Genomic DNA, 12450 nt, shown 5'->3' on the forward strand with positions numbered 1-12450 from the left:
AAAGAAACTCATAGACTGAAAGTTAAAGGGTGGAAAACAATACTCCATGCGACGGGAACCCAAAAAAAAAAGCAGGATTAGCTATCCTCTTTGCAGATCATGTGGATTTCAAACCCACACTGATTAAGAGAGACAAAGAAGGACACTACATCCTTGTAAACGGAACAATCCAAGAGGAAGAGATGACAATCATAAATATCTATGCACCAAACACTAGTGCTCACAACTATATAAAACACATACTAATGAACATGAAAAATCATAAAAGCAATAATATAATAGTAGTGGGGGACCTCAATACCCCACTGTCACAAATAGATCAACTAGACAAAAAAAATAAGCAACGAAATACTAGAACTCAATCAAAGTCTCAAACAAATGAACTTAACAGATGTTTATAGAGTGTTCCACCCCACAAAATCAGACTACAAATTCTTTTCAGCTGCACATGGGTTGTTCTCAAAAATAAACCACATACTTGTTCACAGAACATATCTACATAAGTGCAAAGGAATTGAAGTTATCCCCTATACATTATCAGACCATAGTGCAATGGATAAAAGATCAATAGCAAAAGAAACTACAAAAATTTCATAAACACGTGGAAATTGAACAACACACTTCTGAATAACCAGTGGGCCACAGAGAAAGTTAAGAAGAAATCAGACAGTTCCTTCAATTAAGTGACAATGAGAATACAACACACCAGAATCTGTGGGACACAATGAAAGCAAACTTATGAGGGAAATTTATAGCAGTGAACACTTATACTAGAAAAACAGAGCGAGCCCAACTAAACAACCTGATGTTGAAGCTCTAGCTTCTAGAAAAAGAAGAGCAGGACAAATCCAAAGCTCATATAAGGGAGTAAATTATAAAGATCAGAACAGAAATCAGTGCAATGGAGACTAAGAGAATGATACAAAAAAAATCAATGAAGCCAAGAGTTGGTTCTTCTATAGAATAAACAAAATTGACAAACCCTAGTCAACCTTATCAGGAAAAGGAAAGGCCCAAATCCATGCAATTAGGAATGAAAAGGATGAAATTACAACAGACCCAGCAGAAATCTAGAGGATCATCAATATCTACTTCCAGAACCTATATGCCGATGAGAAAGAAAATGCAGAAGAAATGGACAGATTCCTAGACATGTATGAATTACCAAAGTTGAACGAAGAAGACCTAAAGATACTAAACAACCCAATATCAATCAATGAAATTGAAAACATAATTAAAAACTTACCAACTAAGAAAAGCTTGGGTACTGATGGCTTCACTGCTGAATTCTACAAGACATTTAGAGAGGAACTACTGCTATTACTATTTAAACTCTTCAATGAAATTGAAAGGGAAGAAATACTCTCAAATTCATTCCTGGAAGCAACCATCACCTTGATCCACAAAGCAGTGAAAAACCCAACCGAAAAAGAGAACTATAGGCCAATCTCAAAAATGAACTTAGATACAAAAATCCTTAATAAGATCCTAGTACATAGAATGCAGATCATCAAGAAGATCATGCACTCTGACCAAGTGGGATTCATCCCAGGGATGCAGGGCTGGTTCAACATATGCAAATCAATCAATGTAATACACTATATCAATAGAGTAAAGGACAAAAACCATATGATCATCTCAATAGTTGCAGAAAAAGGATTTGACAAAATCCAACACACATTTATGATAAAACTCCTACAAAAAATTGGAATAGATGGTCTCTACCTCAAACTGATAAAAGCCATCTATGAAAAACCAACAGCCAATATCATACTACATGGTCAAAAACTGAAATCCTTCACACTAAAATCAGGAACAAGACAAGGATGTCCACTATCAGCACTCCAGTTCAATATAATTTTGGAAACATTAGCCATGATAATTTGACAGGAGAAAGAAATACAAGGAATAAAGATACGAAATGAAGAAGTCAAATTGTCATTATTTGCGGATGACATGATACTCTACATAGATGACCCCAAGAACTCCATCAAAAGTCTTCTAGACTTAATAACCAAATTCAGTCAAGTAGCTGGTTACAAGGTCAACACACAAAAATAAATAGCTTTCCTCTACATGAATGACAGACTCACTGAGAGAGAAATAGGGCAAACAATTCCTTTCACAATAGCATCCAAAAAACTGAAATGCCTACGAATCAACCTAACAAAAGAAATCAAAGACCCCCTTTCTGAAAGCTATAGCACTCTGAAAAGAGAGATTGAAGATGTTATCAGAAAATGGGAAGACATCCTGTAGTCCTGGGTAGGAAGAACTAACACAGTGAAAATGGCCATACTTCCAAAACTGCTATATAGGTTCAATGCAATACTAATTGAAATCCCTGCAGCATACTTCATGGACCTTGAGAAAACAATCCAAAAATTCATTTGGAATAAGAAGAGACCCAGAATAGCAAAAGCAGTTCTAGGTAACAGAGACATGGCAGGGGGTGTTACAACCCCCAACTTGAAACTATATTAGAAAGCTACTGTGATAAAAACAGCATGGTACTGGCAAAGAGACAGACCTGAGGACCAGTGGAACAGATTAGAAGATACAGAAACAACTCCAGACATACTCATCCAACTCATCTTCAACAAAGATGCCAAATGCCCTCAATGGAAGAAAGATAGCCTCTTTAATAAATGGTGCTGGAAAAATTGGGTTTCAACTTGCTAAAGATTAAAACTAGACCCATATCTCTCACCATGCACTAAACTAAAATTGAAATGGATTAAAGATCTAAATATTAAAATAGAAATGCTGAACCGGCTGGAACAGAGGTTAGGTAGAACTCTTGAAGACACTGGTGTAGGAAAAGATCTTATGAACAAAACCTCAGTTGCCCGTGAACTAGCACAAACAATCAACAAGTGGAATCTCTTCTTATTAAAAAGCTTCTGCACAGCAAGAGAAACCACCAGCAGTGTGAAGAGACAACCCACAATGTGGGAAAAAATCTTCACCTGCTCTTCCTTAGACAAAGGTCTACTATCTCGAATCTATAAAGAACTTAAAAAAATCAGACCTCCCAAATTTAAAGACCCAATCCAAAAATGGGCATCTGAAATGAACAGACATTTCTCAGCCAAAGAAGAAGAAATACCAAATAAACATATGAAAAAATGTTCAACACTGAGATTCCACCTCACCCCAGAAAGAATGGCTGCTATCAAGAAATCAACCAGTAACAAATGCTGGCGGGGCTGCGGGGAAAGAGAATCTCTGCCCCACTGCTGGTGGGAGTGTAGACTGGTGCAACCACTGTGGAAATCAGTATGGAGATACCTCAAAGAACTAGGACTGGATGTCCCATTTGACCCAGCTATTCCCCTCCTGTAGATCTTCCCCAAAGAATTAAAAGAATCGTATCACAGTGATATATGTGCACCCATGTTCAGAGCAGCACAGTTTGTAATAGCTAAAGCTTGGAAACAGCCCAAATGCCCATCAACTGGAGACTAGATAAAGAAAATGTGTTTTTTTTCTAAAATGGAGTACTACTTAGCCAGAAAAATGAGAAATTAGAGACAAATATTATTAAATGGATGCACATTGAGGTGATACTCTTCAGTGAAATAAACAGGACACACATGTGTAAATACCAAATAGTTTCTCTAGTGTGAGAAACTGAAAGTGTAAATAACGACTAAAAGGTATAATAGATCATGTGAAATAGGAAGAAAAGGGGCAAAGGGGAAGTCGGAGGGGTAGGGGAAAGGAAAGAAGGGAATGGAATTAATATGAGAAAATGAAAAAATGGAAACAAATGCTGCTTACACTAGCTAAAATTTTGATCATTAAAAATATTATGTTAATTGTTATCTTACCATTGTTGTTTCTTGAATGGACCCAAAACTGTTAATAAAAATATTGACGACTACATCAACAGGAACGCCTATGAATAAAAATCAAGGATATATTTAGTAGCTGTACAAAGCTCGATCACAATCTTCATAATATAGTTTGTATGCTTTATTTATGTTTTTTAATTCATTCTGGGATGAAACAAGATCATAATTGTCATTAACTTATTTTTATAAATAGGAATCATAATACAAACTCAACCTGAGCTGTGTATTATAATGTTTGTCATTCATTCTGGAAAATACATTTACTTTTAAAACAGTTTGCTTTTTCTACGGCTTTTATTTTACAAAACTGTAAATCATTCCTTTTAAAAGTCTTTGAAAAATAATTTGATGTTTTTACATCTTTCACATCTTTTTGAATTCTGAAATGAATTAGTATAGCGGCGTTTAAATTTTAGTTGTAATAACTATATTTTAATGTTTAATTCATGAAAATGCAGAGTTCATCAGATGTGTAACAGAAGCCATTATATAGATTTCTACCTTACCTGTTCCAAAATAACTTGAAAGTTCACGGAGTGCGAGCTGAGGCATCATGTTGCAAATTTGTTTCTTTTTTTCTCAGCTCATTGCGCCGCTGTTTGGGCTATCAAGCGGGGAATGTGAACTTGGTCTTTTAGCCACTAACCGCAGCCTGATGAAAGCCAGGTGGCCAGTGGATACGGGGCAGGGGCAGATGTGTGGCAGCCCCACCGAGGCTGCTGTGAAAAGCCACTGAATAGGCTCTGGTAATGAACCGAAACCCTGCTTTTACAACAGAGCTGTGTAACTTCAGCTGAGTAGAAGCAGCTGCAGACCTTTCCTTGGCGAAGAAAAAAAGCCTTATAATGTTAATCTGATCTACATTAATACCTGTCCTTAACCAGCAATAAGAATTACTGTTTTCCACAGATTTTTTCCACAGAGCTTTTCGCAATTCATCAAAAAAAATTTTAAAAATCGATATAAATATGCAGTCTACTCATGACTTTTATTTACATATAGTGTTTGTTCTTGAAAGCTATAATAAAGGACAATATTTTATTGGAATAAATATAATCTCTGGGTAGTCCCTGTTGTTCTTAAAGTTAACATTTTAAAACCAAATGATCTTTTTGTGAGTACAAGATGGGGAAATTTTTTTTTATTGTGTAAAATATAAACAAAAGCAAAAGATAAATATAAATGTATTGTATACCTAAAATGTACCAATAAAAGAATTTAAGAAGAAAAGGACTTAAATATATATCAGAATGGTTCATTTTCCCTACATCAGTAAATGGCTGTTCTATAAAATTATAACATTTGTGTCTGTGAATGAAAATACCCTGCTTTTGAAAAAAAGAAATTATCCACAGCCTTAGTTTTAAATCACTAAGGTTTAGAAAACCCATTACAGACGTTAGCCTGTTAATTCAGTGTACCCTTTTCCTTGTTTTGTTTTAAACTAGTAACCTATATGTGAAGCTATTAGAATATTTTGCTTATCATTGAATATTTTAGGCATTAAAATTGCTCCAAGCCTAAGCACATTATAAGATAGTTACATGTCAACCTGAAGTCTGATTGTTGTGTACATCGCAAAGAATGAGTTTCTACACCTGAAATTCAGTTTTGAACTATATGAATGAAGATGTTTGGATGGGAGGGGAAGGAAGCCACAAACCTTTGAAGTTTGGTCTTATCCTGGGATCGTAACTGACCAACATCCTGTTCAGGATATCGCTGGTGGAATTGCGCGGCACCCGATCCAGGTCCTCTGGCGACTGCTGACTGCATGCCCAAGAACACGGAACAAGAACACTGGTGATCAGTACTGAGAAGCAGCAAGCGGGAGCAGTGGGGATCTCCCCTGGGAAAAGGACTGCTGTACTGAGACACATTCACCACCCTGACCCGGCTTTTCCAGATGTGACTGCAGAATACCAACTATTTTCAGACCCAAAGATACTTGTACAAAAAGTCCAGGAAAAGTATTTCAGCATCCATGTTTACTAAGTGCATAAAGCACTGGCACAGTCACCTCAGTCCCCGTCCCCTGGTGTTACACAAAGTTAAGCAGAGATTTCACTTGCCCTGAAGCAACCTGCAATTAAAATTCAGGCGGGCACAGAGAGAGCATTCAGTGAGGGAAAACAGCAGAGAAAGCCTCTGAGCCACGGGGCGATTAACTTTCGGCCTGACACAGGCAGCTGTGAATTCCGTAAGGCAAGGAGAACCAAAGAAACCACCAAACAGTCATACTGACACTCATACAGTGATATTCCCCAAGAAACAGTGTCTGTTCTCCTCGCTGAATTAAATATGGTAGCTAAGCGGGAAAATTGACAAAAGAGGGCTCTCTGTTATCAGATCAATGAAACAGGTAAAATACTCCAGTGCTGTAAGATGATTATTTATTTCCTCTATAAATAGGGTGCAAGTATTTGCCATCAGCTCTTTACTCAGAAGAAAATCTGCCATACATTGCTACTTTAATTAACTTTGAAAAATAAGTCATATTAAATTGGTAGTTAAAAGCACTTTTTAAAAAAGATAACTCCTTGGAAGTCCAAGGGAAATGCTTTGTTGTTTCAGTTTGCTGCTTTGGTTTGCTTTCCCCATAGCAAAACCAAGTCCCTGAAGAACACAAGGTAGATGAAAACTACACTTGGAGTATCTAGCAATGATAGTCTGTACTGCTATGGTAAAAACTTTTAATTTAATAAATTAATGTATGTGGAACAAACTTAGATGCAATGGGCTTGGCTTTGTAGTGATACAGAGACTCCTTCCTGTTAGGCAGCTTGCTTCTGATAAGAGGCAACTGCTACAGTGAAATGTGACAGACAGAACGAACTTCACGAAAAATCAGAGAGGACCATGAATTGATGAAGACAGCCCTTTCCAACAGGTATCATTCAGAGTGTGAAACATTAAAAAAATGAAAGTCAATTAGCCAAACTTCCCAAGGGCAGAGGAGATGATATGGATTTTTAAAAAATGCTTCCAAGGGCTTTATCAGCTCCAGTATCTCAGCCTCGGGATGAGATTGGTAATGAGATTTTCCATGTTGCTGCAAGTGAAATTGTAACCTCCTTAGAGCCAATTGCCATCCCTATGGACAGATGGGAAACTCTAGGAGAATGAGGGTATGTGAGAGCATTGCGTATTAGGATGCAAATTAGTGTTCAAAGCTATCTACAAGTTTTCTTGTGCAAGGGAGGAAAGCAGAATTGATTATGGAATAAACTTGCACTGGACCAATTAAGGACTGTGATTATTGTGTCTCTTGATGTTAAATTCTTTTCAAGTCCATTTCTTCCAGGCAATGTAAAGACATTAATTAACACTAATTTTTATCGTTTGGAACTTTATGGCCCAATTTTCTACCTGTGAGTTGTATCAAACCCAAAATCCAGCCCTAACTCAGTAGCGAAGTGTCCTTTCTCTATTCACTACTGCAGAATCAGTCCCCCTTCTGTGAATATTGTATTGTACTTCTCCTTTCTCACTCAACCAATCGAAAGTCAGTCTGTCCTTCAAGACTGCTTTAAAACACAACTTTTCTAAAATTTTGCTTCAATCACATCTCCTTATTCCAATGAACACAAACTATTAAATACACCATTTGCCAAAAGTTTTGCAGATTTCTTCATCTCTACAGAGTACGGTCGAGACAAAATGCAGGCAGGACCACCACTGAGGGGCTCGCAGCTTCTATATTTCTGTAGTTCCTTATCCCACTTGCATGGTATTCAGCACACATTTGTCGGAACAGTTTCTATCCTCCAACTCTTGTCAGCGCACTTCAGTGCAGTGGTTGTTTGTGTTGTGTTGTGTTGTAGGGCCCAGGTCATCATTTTCCAGGGGAAGGAGGTTCTTTCTTCATAAAGGTCTTTTCAGGAGTGGCATGTTCCCTCCTCAGAAGTTCCCAACCATTGGGCATTGCCAAGTCAAGCATTGGCATAGAGAAAGGAAAAATCAGAACCAGCTCCAGTCAATAGTCTAGATTGGAGTAGATACTGGGGAATCCACCATCACATCCATTATCTACTTTCATTTGGTTACCTTATTCACTTGGCTAACAGAAGAGAGATTAACCGCACAGGAAGCTGTTTTTCAGTGGAGATGATGAGAAAAAACTGACTGATAGAGTGAGCAGGAGGTAAGTAAATGAAGCAATAGAAAAAATGGGACATGAGGAAAAATCCAGAAAGGTTAGTGGATTCTTTTTTTTTTTGGTACCGGGGATCAAACTCAGGTCCTTGCGCTTGCTGGACAGGCAGTGGAACCACTGAGCTAAATCCCCGGCCCAAGGTTAGTGGATTCTTCTCGGATGCTAGAATCAGGAATGAAACCAGGACTGGGGATGGAGGGAGTGACGGAAGCTTGTCTGCTAAGGGTGAGATCCTCACATCACAAACACAGTGGAGCCTAGAACCCTGACTTCTAGTTACATTCTCCTTCCACCGTGAGCCAGCCAATGTGGAAATGAAACACTGTGTTTCATTTCTTACTATTGTCTGAGGACAAATTTGCAACAGTTGCCTTTAATTTCAATTATAGAATCAGGCCACACTGCATTCCACAAAACACAATAAATGTTCCAATGAATCCAGCAGAGAAGTTTGGTTTTATTTTTATTTTTTTTTATTATTATTATTTTTTTTGGTACCGGGGATCGAACTTGGGTCCTTGTGCTTGCGAAGCAGGAGGCAAGACCACTGAGCTAAATCCCCAGCCCCAGGAGAAGTTTGGTTTTAGAGACAGAAAGGGCTGAAGACAGCTAGATCAAAAAACAAAAAAAGCAAATTGCTCATTTCGAAGTTACTTTCCTTATAAATCGGTGACAGGGCCACAGGACAATACAAAAATAAATTACTTAAGGGCAACTTTTTTTTCTGTGAGGATTAAAGCAGAGGGCTTTCCTTATGTCAACTGAAGCTGATCTACTAGGGAAATTGGCAGTTATTGCTCTAAGCCTGATTTCTTAGAAGGTAAACATCTTAGTTTCAGTGTAGTAATGTGGAATTCTAGTGTGAATGACTCTATGTTTTTATTTTTACCCTTGTCTGGTGGGGCCCAATGAAGGAGCTTGGACCAAAACCATGGCTTCTTCTCATATTTATTTAATACCAATGTACACATATATTGCTTTCAGGGATATGTATGATATCTTGGATTCTATGAGCTTTTCAAGTCATTTTAAAAAATCATTAGTATTAACAATAAGAATTGGCCCTTCTCTACAATAGATCAGGGCTGTATCTAGCCATCTCCAAATGTTTCTATTTCTCTCCAAAATTAAAAACAAGTTGTTGTTTGTAAACACCAAAAACTCAATGTCAGTTGACAAAATTCATTCAAAATCAAACAGGAAACACATTAAACATTGTATGGTCCTTTTTCTCCTGTTAATTCTGTCAAGATATGTGTACATGACTCTGCTGTAGGGACCTGACATGAATGTTTAATCAATAGTTTGCCTTTCTTTTATATTAGAAGTTCAGAGACATTTTAAATTTGAAACTGAATTCCATGAAGTTTTTTTGCCTATGCATGAATCCAGGGTTCTTTCCAGATCACCAATACTAAAATCTCATTCAAAATCATCTCTACTGATGACAATATGTTTGAGAGGTTAGATGAAGATAGCACTTTCTCCCAAAGATCTAAAATAATTTGTATGTAGTATATTTTCGTATATCTATCTATATATCATGAAATATGTTAAACCTTGTCATCTGAAAAGTATTATTAATGCTAAATAGGCATGAAAGAAGTTAAATGGCTTTAATTAGATCATGTGCTTTATTATTAATGTGTCTGTAGCCTGAATCTCAGGCCAATGTTTTATCCATTTAACTCCACTGTTTTGTTTAATTTCAAGAACTCTATCAACAATCCCAATATATTACAGAGCAGGATTTATTTCCTGGAAATATGATATTAATTTAAAATAATAACTTATTCTGCTCAGGCAGAGTGATCAAATAACTAGAGAAAATAATGCTTTATATCAAAAGCCTTTTTACACTCATCCCTCTTTGTTCAACTGCCTAACCTTGAACCAATATCATTACTGATAGAGAAAGACATCCAAGGAATGTATCTGCGGAAGGGCTGTGTGATGTAATGTTTTCCAGCACCACCGAAGGAAAAATCCAGAATTTTTTTCTAAAGGAGGAATCTCAATTTTCTACTAACTGTAGAGTACTCTTATTTTACAGAACCCTTTTGTGATCATTTAAAAACAGGTGTGCATGCCGTATTGTCTTCATCTTCCCCCTCAAACAAAAATTCTGAGACCAAAGAAATTGTGTTGTTTTTCCACAGTTACAAAGGCAACAATGCCCAAGGACTTCTCGGAGCTGAACATTGGGTGGCATATGTCACCATGAGTACCGGAAGTGACTGGCCTCAAGTGCAAAGCCGCAAACTGGAGGGCAGAGGCACATGTTACTTTAAGGCATGCTTTGCCTCTTCGTTAGGTGACAGACACCTCCAAGAATCTGATGAGGGCAATGTACTTCAGGGAAATACTACATGGAGTTTGCATTTCTGGAGGGTTCTGGATGTCTGAGCAGAGGTTAAGAAACCCCCTTTCAGAGAAACAAAGATAATCTTCCATCTTCCCATCATAGGGGACACTGCCTCAGTAGGATGCTTTGATTTAATGCTGATTATCCTTCTCCTACTTGAGAAAATACAAAGAGGCACACAGGATCCTTGTGGCAGGAGGATCAGATGACAGAGCTTTTCTTCCTGAACCCCACACCAACAGGACTCAGGGAGGAATTACATCAGAGAAAACAATATAATCATGAATAGTGGCATCAGTGATTTACTAGTCGTGTGTGGTGTGTGTCTGTCTGTGTGTGTGTGTGTGTGTGTGTGTGTGTCACTGGGCATTAAATCTAAGGCCTAGGCATTAAGCTACATGCCTAGCCCCTTTTATTTTTTGAGACAGTTTCACTAAGTCACTAAATTGCATCACATGAACTTTTGATCCTCCTGCTTCAGCCTCCCAGAGTGCTGGGATTATAGGCATGTGCCAAGACACCCAGCTTCTTCGTCATTATTTTTAAGAAGCTAGCATTCTCCTATGAAATGAGAGGAGAAGAGAAGATTCTTTTTAAGGAAGCAATTATCTTACAGTGACAAAATAAAGAAGCATTCAAGAAAAAGAAAAGAAAAAACCCATGAGGTTGGGAGAATCTCAACTGAAAGACACAGGAGCAACGGAGAGAGGTCCCATGGCCAAAGCTGAAATGGTTTGAGCAATAAAATAAAGTAGTACTGGCTTATAATCAAACATAAAGTGAACACCCATGAGTCCATACTGTTGTAAATGAGTGAACAAATTCATGAAGGAAACAAATAAATCACCTATGTAAAAATTCCAATAGGCAGTGTAAATCCTCTGCTCCCAGCCTGACAGAACACAACTCCCAGTCTGTGTGTGCAGCTCTGCATGCTGACTTCCATCCAAAGAGTTCAGGATGGGAAAGGAGGCAAAGTGTAACTTCAGAGGAGACACCTGGCAGCTACCACCTCAGCAATGGCCACAACCTGCCTTGAGAGCAGCAGGTCGAGGGCACCAAACGCGCACTTGGTGCAGTGCGATGACCCTAGTCTTCCTTCCAGAAATGCTCACCAGTCTCTAGTCACAAGGAAAACCTCAGGAGGATCAACCACGGCCCTTCAAAAGCAGCATCTGAGGAGGAGTCAAAAGGAGCCTCAGCCACTGTGATGACTGAATGGGACACACAGGATAGCAGTGAGAATGAAGCGTATTTGAATGAACCATGACTTGACTTAGAAACAATGCACTGGTACTTGCTCTTTTCCTATTGCAAAAATAATGGACCATACTAGTGAAAAATAAGAATGAGGAAACTAGGTACAAGGTACATGGGAACTCTTTGGACTATTTGGAAATCTTTCTATACATAAAAAACTAGTTTTAAATAAAGTGTTTATTGGAAAAAAGTGGGCAAGAAAGAAGCTGAGAGACTCAGGAGAGCCAAGCACACTCTTGTTTTCCAAAATCCACAGCCTTAACAAGAAGCCAGTGATCACAGAAAAGTGACATCTTGATCATACACCAAGGCTGAGGCTTACAAAAAACAAACAGTCACAAGTCTGTACCTGTCATCTTATTAAACGTTCAGCACAGCATTTCTATCTAAGTAGAACAGCTTTCAGATAGGTAGGTAGGTAATGAGACAGAGATTCAAATATAGACAAATGCTTTATATTAGTATATTCAGATGACTAATTAAATCAGCAATATTTATGAGTACAGGCAATTGTGAGGTTATATTTTAATTTTGTATTTTTCTCTCTATGATGTGTCATTTGACAGTTTCTGTATTTATTTTACATTCTGTTTTCACAGACTACGTTGTGAACAGAAGGCTTATGAACACAGACAGTGAGAGATACCTTTTCTATGACTGGTTGAGTTCAGTCTAAGTTTACGTGAAGAGAATGTGTGTGTGGGTTTGTGCCTGTGTGGCAGATCTGCTGGCTTCTCGTGGGCCAAGAACCCTAATTAAGAGCCCTGTTCCACAACATTCAACTTATTTACCCCCTCACTGGGCTGAAAGGA

The 12450-nt window shown here is 38.0% G+C and overlaps 1 protein-coding gene across 5 annotated transcripts in view; it reads right to left on the reverse strand.

Moving 5' to 3' along the window:
• The window catches only part of Glrb (glycine receptor beta), an 82959-nt gene that overhangs the window by 40041 nt on the left and 30468 nt on the right, over positions 1 to 12450 (reverse strand). For all 5 annotated transcript variants that reach the window (XM_004868544.4, XM_021247455.2, XM_004868545.4 and 2 more), the window contains 2 exons: positions 5521 to 5627; positions 3834 to 3901 (listed from right to left, as the gene is read on the reverse strand). In XM_004868544.4, coding sequence (XP_004868601.1) covers positions 3834 to 3901; positions 5521 to 5627 — 175 coding nt within the window. The remainder of the gene's footprint in view (positions 1 to 3833; positions 3902 to 5520; positions 5628 to 12450) is intronic.

The sequence above is a fragment of the Heterocephalus glaber genome, unplaced genomic scaffold (genome assembly GCF_053883595.1).
Source record: "Heterocephalus glaber isolate CG9 unplaced genomic scaffold, H.glaber_assembly_v1.0 deba00001737, whole genome shotgun sequence".
Lineage (NCBI taxonomy): Eukaryota > Metazoa > Chordata > Mammalia > Rodentia > Bathyergidae > Heterocephalus > Heterocephalus glaber.